Source organism: Mustela nivalis (assembly GCF_964662115.1).
Source record: "Mustela nivalis genome assembly, chromosome: 1".
Classification (NCBI taxonomy): domain Eukaryota; kingdom Metazoa; phylum Chordata; class Mammalia; order Carnivora; family Mustelidae; genus Mustela; species Mustela nivalis.
Genome location: NC_139020.1, coordinates 47,373,129 through 47,382,160, shown reverse-complemented (window position 1 = coordinate 47,382,160; position 9,032 = coordinate 47,373,129). Strand labels below are relative to the sequence as shown.

Genomic DNA, 9,032 nt, shown 5'->3' with positions numbered 1-9,032 from the left:
ATTACCAGACATTTTCTGTAAATCTGAGATTATTTTAAAATAAGGTACAAAACAATTAAGATAGTTGTAGTTATATTGTTATCTTCCATATATTTGCCAAGTGCCACATACACCCACAACTCTTTCTATCAGCACCACTGCACCCTTCACACTAGTACCAGGCTTCAGTTTAGGAGTCTGTTCCACGAGTACTGTCATATGGAAGCCTCAACAATCCTAGGAGGGATCGTTCCCATTTTGCAGCTCTTGAAACCAAGGCTCAGAGAGGAAAGTGGCTTGGTTAAGGTTGCACAGATGCTCTTTCCCTTCTGCAAAGTAACATGAGAGGTCAGCTGGTGAAAGAAAAACTGTCTGCTTAACAAAAAATCATACACAAGCTGGTGATACTTTATTATACAGAGAAGTTGGCAAAGGATAGCTCCATTTCTGTCAAAGAATCTCCACCAAAAATTTCTAGTGATTCATGGGGTGATCCAGTTAACATAATAAAACAATAGCTGATATTTACTGAGTCCTTGCAATATTCCAGAGCTACTAAATGAGATGCAAATCCCACCATAAAAACTGGAATTTTCATTAGGACCCAGACTTAGAAAAGGCCGAGCTTCAAAGATTCAGACTTGCATAGACTGAGGACTCCCATTTCCAGAAGTTCAAAAACCTCCTTTCTTATCTAAATGAGAGAAAAGGAAAAAAAAAAAGAAAAGGTTAAGATCAAGAAAAGATGGTCTTGGTGAATAAATTCAACCAACTGGACTTCCTAATATTTGTGTAGCTGTTATAGCCAGAATCAGGGGGGGTAAAAATCTTAACCTGTGTTTTATTCAGAATTGAAATATTTACTTAAGTAAAGGAAGAGGTACTTAATAAAACATCCATTTCATTAAAGGGCCCTTTTGTAACCATTCAAAATAAAATCTCATAAAAAAATCTTATATAGGGGCGCCTGAGTGACTCAGTGGGTTGGGCCTCTGCCTTCAGCTCAGATCATGATCTCAGGGTCCTGGGATGGAGCCCCACATCGGGCTCTCTGTTCAGCAGGGAGCCTGCTTCCTCCTCCCTCTGCCTATCTGCCTACTTGTGATCTCTCTGTCAAATAAATAAATAAAATCTTAAAAAAAAATCTTATACAAAGGTTTTCAGAATACCCAAAGTATGGTGAGATCGCACACATATTTCAATATAGAATAGCAGATAATGATGACATCAACATAATACAAATAACTGGGTGACAAGGTTTTTTCTTTGACACAATTTCTCCTTATCATTAAATTTAGAAAACTTTCAGTGGATTACTCAGGTTTCACATTATAACTGAAATAATCAGATATAGACTTAAGTTCCTAACATCAAATTTGCGAACTGGTTTTAAAAAACCAGTCACAGGGTACCTGGGTGGCTCAGTGGGTTAAAGCCTCTGCCTTCAGCTCAGGTTATGATCTCAGGGTCCTGGGATCGAGCCCCGAATCGGGCTCTCTGCTCAGCAGGGAGCCTGCTTCTCCCCACCTCTCTGTCTGCCTCTCTGTCTACTTGTGATCTCTGCCTGTCAAATAAATAAATAAAATCTTCAAAAAATAAAAAATTAACATTAAAATAAAAAAACCAGTCAGTTCAGGGCATAGGTGTATGTGTGTGCGTGTGCGCACACATATTTGTGTATGTGTGTAGGAAACTGAAAAAATTGTCTTTTAACCTGTACAGATGTCTGAAGTAACTCACTGATCAATCATGATCAGGTTGGTCATTCTGGGGATATAGTTTTAAGTGATAAGTTAATTTATTCAGCATGTTTGGAGGATTAGTTCCAAATCTCTTTGATAGTCGCTGCCATGATTAATTAGGTTGATGACTGGCAGCCATTTTTATTATTGGATAAATCTTTTTCTCTCTCCAACAGATGCCTTTTTTTTTCTTAAAGACTTTATTTATTTGATAGACAGAGATCACAAGTAGGCAAGAGGCAGGCAGAGAGAGAAGAGGCGGGAAGCAGTCTCCCTGCCAAGCAGAGAGCCCAATGAGGCACTCAATCCCAGGACCCTGGGATCATGACCTGAGCCGAAGGCAAAGGCTTAACCCACTGAGCCACCCAGGTGCCTCTGTAACAGATACTTCTAAACATTGGGCTAGATTGAAAAATTGTCCCATGATACACAGTAGGTGGCAAGTCAATTTTTCACATTTTGATGATAATGGATTACTTTTATTTATTTATTTTTAAGATTTTATTTATTTATTTGACAGAGAGAGAGAGAGATCACAAGTAGGGAGAGAAGCAGGTAGAGAGAGAGGGGGAAACAGGCTCCTCACTGAGTAGAGAGCCTGATGTGGGCCTTGATCCCAGGACCCTGAGATCATGACCTGAGCTGAAGGCAGAGGCTTTAACCCACTGCACCCAGATGCCCCTGGATTACTTTTATAATACAGAATGAGCTAATGCTGTGGCCACAAAGGCACTTAATCAGTTTTAATACACTGAGACATCAAAGTAATTTCCCTACTAAAACAAAAACAAAATAGCACTCTCTATTAAGTGAGTTTTGGGGCATGGGAGATGCAGGCCACAAGGCAAGTTTGTGCCTCTACTCCCTCACACATTTTTAAGGATGAAAGACAAAGATGACTATGTCTCTCTAAAGCAAAACACACAAAAATGTGCCAAGTCCTCCAGATCTTCCTGTTTCTCAAAGGTACAATATAGATGTGGTCCCCAGTGGGGCAGAGACCCCTGGTCATATAAAGAAGAAACAAAGCTGATTCCTATAAAACAAAGGGAAAGGATACAGTTAGGTTTAAGCGGGTGAGATAGACTCTGTAATTGCAGTTACTTCAGAGTTAAAAGATAGAATTCATTTCAATGGCCAGAATGTGCTTGCTCCCCATGTCTGAACTCAAGTTCAAGTTGAAGAAAAAAAGATTAAAAACAATTGCTGGTTACACAGTACCTCGGGAATGTCCATCATTCTCCTCAACTTCTGATCTCTCCAGTTCCAGTCAAAAACGAGAAACTTTAAGGGGTTCAAATTAAGGCCACCTGAAAGAAACATAGAGAGAGTTGCTACAGCAAAGACCTCATGACATAAGCTTATTCAAATGACTTTTTAGTCTCCTGGTTGCTTTTTGCCTCATTTGCTGTCCTCTCCCCCAGCAACTAATCTCTGCACACTGAAGGAGGTGGCCCTTGCTGATGGAAAACAAATACAGCACTCAGATTGCTTTCCTTACAATCTTATCACTGATTCTGAGGGAAGCAGAGAAGCTGCTAAGCTTGTCAATTGCTCAAGGGCGGGCAAAGAAACAATCCCAAACCTCCATTTCAGGAAGCCCCAGAGGGTGAAGTCTCATTCCTGACAGGAATTTGGTAAGATGGATCCTGCAGCCTGGGTCGTGGCCCTTCAGAGGAGTTGAGTCCAATGCAGTGTGAATGACTGTGAGGAGGCGAATGGACAGAAGGATGAGGGTGGGGTTCAGGGGTTAATTTTAGACAGAAAAGGAAGTAAATATGAATAGGCTTTATTCAAAGTCTGTGATCATTTGAGAAGACTAGTAAACCACTTAAGGACTCCATTTCTACTATCTTCCTCTGTATCTAGAGATAATTACAGAATGAGGGCTGGAGGAGACCTCAGAGTCTGTCCCTCAGAGGTCTCAGAGTTTGGCACAGTTTTTCTCACTCCCCATGTTTTTTCCATTGCCCCAAGCTGTTTCATGTTACATGTGGAAACATAACTGAAGCCTTCCTTTACTCTGCAGCGCTTCCCCCTCAACTTTTCTCTGTGATTATTTCAATATTTCCCCTTCTGCCCCAAAGACTTTTCTTCTTATAATTCCTCTTACTTGTTTAAATATTTTATTTATTTACTTATTTGAGAGAGCGAGAAAGAGAGCGAGAACACACAGGGACCTGAGTGGTGGGGAGGGGCACAGGCAGAGAGAGACTCTCAGGCAGTCTCTGCACTGAGTGTTCCCTGACCTGCTTCAGTCCTATGACCCTGAGATCATGACCTGAGCTGAAATTAAAAATTGGATGCTTAACTGACTGAGTCATCCAGGTGCCCCCATAATGCCTCTTATTTAAAATTCTCTCTGTGGGGTACTCAGTGGAGACTGAGTCTGGGATCAAGCCCCATATCAGGCTCCTGCTCAGTGGGGAATCGGCTTCTTCCTCTGCCCTCCACCCCACTCTCTTGATTTCTCTTACTCTCTCTCTCTCTCAAATAAACAAATAAAATCTTAAAAAAATACAATTCTCTCTGCAAAATTAAAAGTGATAACTTGAGGGGCACCTGGGTGGCTCAGTGGGTTAAAGCCTCTGCCTTTGGCTCAGGTCATGATCCCAGGTCCTGGGATCGAGCCCCACATCGGGCTCTCTGCTCAGCAGGGAGCCTGCTTCCTCCTCTCTCTCTGCCTGCTTCTCTTGTGATCCCTGTCTGTCATATAAATAAATAAAATCTTAAAAAAAAAAAAAAGATAACTTGAGAAGGACAATGGATTGGTAGTCTTCCCTTAAAAATAACTTACTATTGGTGGGAGAACACACAGATACAGCCTTTCAGGAAGGCACTTGAGCATTATATAATTGGAGCTTTAAAATGCTTACTATTTGGGGCGCCTGGGTGGTTCAGTGGGTTAAAGCCTCTGCCTTCGGCTCTGGTCATAATCTCAGGGTCCTGGGATGGAGCCCTACATCAGGCTCTCTGCTCAGTGGGGAGCCTGCTTCCTCCTCTCTCTCTGCCTGCCTCTCTGCCTACTTGTGATCTCTGTCAAATAAATAAATAAAATCTTTAAAATAAAATAAAATAAAATAAAATAAAATGCTTACTAGTTGCTAAAATATTTTTCTTTCTATGACAAATCTCAGTAAATACATAAGAAACATAAGGGCGCCTGGGTGGCTCAGTGGGTTAAAGCCTCTGCCTTCAGTTCAGGTCATGATCCCGGGGTCCTGGGATCCAGTCCCATATCAGGCTCTCTGCTCAGCGGGGAGCCTCCTTCCCCTGCTCTCTCTGCTTGCCTCTCTGCCTACTTGTGATCTCTGTCTGTCAAATAAATAAATAAATTCTTAAAAAAAATACATAAATATAGTTAGTGGAGCACTAGGCTAGCTCAATCGGTAGAGTATATAACTCTTAATCTAGCCATACACTAGGTCTAGAGATTACTTTAGAATCAAAATCTTAAAAAAAAAAAAACCCAAAACTTAAATATAGTAATTGCAAAGATTATCACTGCAGTATTATTTATAATAGCAAAAAATTATAAATAATCCACGTATCCTACCATTATACACACACACACACACACACACACACACACACACACACACACTTGGGATAAATATCCAAAATATATAAAAAACTTCTGCAAATCAGTGGCCAAAAAAACCAAACAATCTGATTTAAAAATAGACAGAGGAAATGAATATAGTTATTTTTGCAATGAAGACATCCAAATAGCCAACAGGTACATGAAAAGATGCTCAGCATCACTAATCATCAGGGAAATGTAATTTAAAACCACAATGAAATATTACATCACACCTGCTAGGATAACTATTACCAAAAAAACCCCACAAGAAATAATATGTGCTGAAGAGGATGTGGAGAAAAGGGACCTGTTGTGTACTGTTGGTAAGAATGTAAATTGGTGTAGCCACTATGGAAAACAGTATGGAAGAACTCTCAAGAAATGGAAAATAGAATTACCATATGATCCAGCAATTCCACTTCTGGGATTATACCCAAAGGAAGTAAACTCACTATCTCAAAAAGATATATATACCCCTGTTATTGCAGCATTATTTATAACAGCCAAGACATGGAAGCAGCCCTCAGTGTCCATCAACAAAAGAATGAAAAAAGAAAAGGTTACACACACACACACACACACACACACACACACACACACACTATTGTTCAGTCATAAAAGAGAAGGAAATCTTGTCATTTGTGATAATAGGGATGAATCTTGGGGGCATTATGCTAAATGAAATCAGTCAAACAGTCATGCAAATATTGCATGACTTCACTTAAATGTAGAATCTAAAAAATCCAACTCATAGATACAGAGAACACATTGGTGGTTGTCAAAGGTGGGGGGTGGTGGTTTGGGGAAAATGGGAGAAGGTGGTCAAAAGGTAAAAACTTCTAGTAGTAAGGTAAATAAGTTCTGAGGATGTAATGTGGAGCACAGTGAGTGTAGTTAATACTTTACCCTACATATGAAAGGTGCTAAGAGAATAGATCTTAAGAATTCTTATCACAAGAAAAAAAATTATAACTATTTGAGGTGATTGATGTTAACTAAATTTATAGTGGTAATCATTTCACTATATATGTATAAAGTCATATTGTACATACTGGAGTAATACAAGTTTATATGTCAATTATGTCTCACTAAAACTATAAAAAACAGTAGAATATTATATAGAATATTATGCAGCCATTAAAAACAAAAAAAATTAAAACTATTTCATGGCAAAGAAAGTCCTCATAAGATATTTTAAGTGGAGGGGTGCCTGGGTGACTCAGTTTAAGTGTCTGCCTTCGGCTCAGGTCATGATCCCAGGGTCCTAGGACTGAACCCCACATCCGGCTCCCTGCTCAGCAGGGAGCCTGCTTCTCCCTTTTCTTAATTCTTTCAAAGAACCAGCTCCTAGTTTCGTTGATTTGCTCTATTGTTTTTTTGGTTTCTATTTCATTGATTTCTGCTCTGATCTTTATGATTTCTCTTCTCCTGCTGGGCTTAGGGTTTCTTTCTTGTTCTTTCTCCAGCTCCTTTAGGTGTAGGGTTAGGTTGTGTACCTGAGACCTTTCTTGTTTCTTGAGAAAGGCTTGTACCGCTATATATTTTCCTCTCAGGACTGCCTTTGTTGTGTCCCACAGATTTTGAACCGTTGTATTTTCATTATCATTTGTTTCCATGATTTTTTTCAATTCTTCTTTAATTTCCCGGTTGACCCATTCATTCTTTGGAAGGATACTATTTAGTCTCCATGTATTTGGGTTCTTTCCAAACTTCCTTTTGTGGTTGAGTTCTGGCTTTAGAGCATTGTGGTCTGAAAATATGCAGGGAATGATCCCAATCTTTTGATACCGGTTGAGTCCTGATTTAGGACCGAGGATGTGATCTATTCTGGAGAATGTTCCATGTGCACTAGAGAAGAATGTGTATTCTGTTGCTTTGGGATGAAATATTCTGAATATATCCGTGATGTCCATCTGGTCCAGTGTGTCGTTTAAGGCCTTTATTTCCTTGCTGATCTTTTGCTTGGATGACCTGTCCATTTCAGTGAGGGGAGTGTTAAAGTCCCCTACTATTATTGTATTATTGTTGATGTGTTTCTTTGATTTTTGTTATTAATTGGTTTATATAGTTGGCTGCTCCCACGTTGGGGGCATAGATATTTAAAATTGTTAAATCTTCTTGTTGAACAGACCCTTTGAGTATGATATAGTGTCCTTCCTCATCTCTTATTATGCTTCTCCCTTTTCTTCTGCCACTCCCCCTGCCTATGCTCTCTTGCTCTCTCTCTGTCAAGTGAATAAAATCTTAAAAAAAGAAAAAGAGTTGAAAAATGTAAGTGGAAAAGACAAGTTATAAAATTATTACATATTGTTTGATTTCCACTTATAAAAATATATAAATACATAGAAAAAAGACTAAAGGAAATATATTCAATATTAACTCAAAGTGATTTATTTTCTTTTCTATACCTTTTTGCATTGTTGAAAAGCTCTTATTGTTAGAAAATCTCCTTCATTATTAAATTAAAACAATATACTTCTGTCTATAACTGTTCAGACCCCAATGTCATGGGATATCTTTGGAAGTCTGGAAACGTTCCTTAATATATCAAATATATATAAACATCTTAAGTCATAAACAGCTACATAGAATGAGTTATGTGACATTTGCTCAGCTTTGTTAGATTCCCAGTTTCTAGAGGGCTAGAATTGTTCTCCCCCCGCCTTTTCTTAAGATTTTTTTTTTTTTTAATTTGAGGGAGAGAGACAGAGACAGAAGTATGAGTGGGGGAGGGAAGGGCAGAGGGAGAGGGAGAAGCAGACTCCTTGCTGAGCAGAAAGAATCAACAGCTCCTTAAATGATTTTTCCACTTCTTAAATAAAATAAGCTTTCACAGTGAGACCTCACAACTCTATGGAAATCAAATTTCAACAATAGGTAGAGCTTTGTTTTCTCTCTTTCCCTTTCTCTCTTTTTAAATATGGAGAAGAATGACTCTTTTGCATGGGGCCTTGGTGACACACAAGAAACCACCTCGATTCTAGAGAGAGGTGAGGTGAATCTCTGGCTAAGAGCTGTGGGAGAAGCAGGGTTTACCCCTGGGCTCTCCTGCTGGCCAGCCAAACTCTCCCAATTCTATGTCTCACAAATATGCTATGTGCACCTCTCATCTGTTCCTTCACTTCAATGTCCTCCCATGTCCATAAGGCAAAAACTCAAACTTTTCAGCTTAGTGTTTAAGACCCTCCTTCCACACTGACTCTTTCCAACCGAATCACCAGCTACGAAAGTCCGTGAAGTTTCCAACCAAGAAAGTTGGTTTCTTTAATAAAAATAAAAACTAACATTTGATTTCTTAGGGTGTGAAACTCATTGTGTCAAACTCTTTATTGGCATTTTATTATCATACCAATCCTTTGAGGAAGATATTACCACCACCTCTGTCATTTGAATACAGAAACAGATTTAGAGAGGTTAAGTAACTTGCCAGGGTCACAGGGCTGGACTTGGGATTTGACTCTGGACTGAATTCATAATAGGGACTTGTAACCTCAACCCTGTATCTCAGTCAGGTGTATCTGCCTGTCCTCTTCTGACTTAGCAGTTCTCCCATTCCTGATTGCTTTTTCTCACATCTCTGTACTTCAAAGATCCTATTTTAATCCTTCTCACACTTTATTTTTTTTTTTTTTTTTTTTCCTTCTCACACTTTAAAGATCAGTTAAAGATCCTTTCCTCTCTAAAGCCTTCCACACAGATTCAGCCTCCATAACAATGTATTTTAACTC

At 39.2% G+C, this 9,032-nt stretch overlaps 1 protein-coding gene across 6 annotated transcripts in view; it reads right to left on the bottom strand.

The window, feature by feature from the left end:
* Window positions 1–366: 366 nt before the first annotated feature.
* The window catches only part of CMSS1 (cms1 ribosomal small subunit homolog), a 384,418-nt gene continuing 375,752 nt past the window's right edge, over window positions 367–9,032 (bottom strand). For all 6 annotated transcript variants that reach the window (XM_082696018.1, XM_082696023.1, XM_082696022.1 and 3 more), the window contains 2 exons: window positions 2,943–3,031; window positions 367–673 (listed from right to left, as the gene is read on the bottom strand). In XM_082696018.1, the coding sequence (XP_082552144.1) occupies window positions 590–673; window positions 2,943–3,031 (173 nt within the window). In that variant the 3' untranslated portion in view covers window positions 367–589. The remainder of the gene's footprint in view (window positions 674–2,942; window positions 3,032–9,032) is intronic.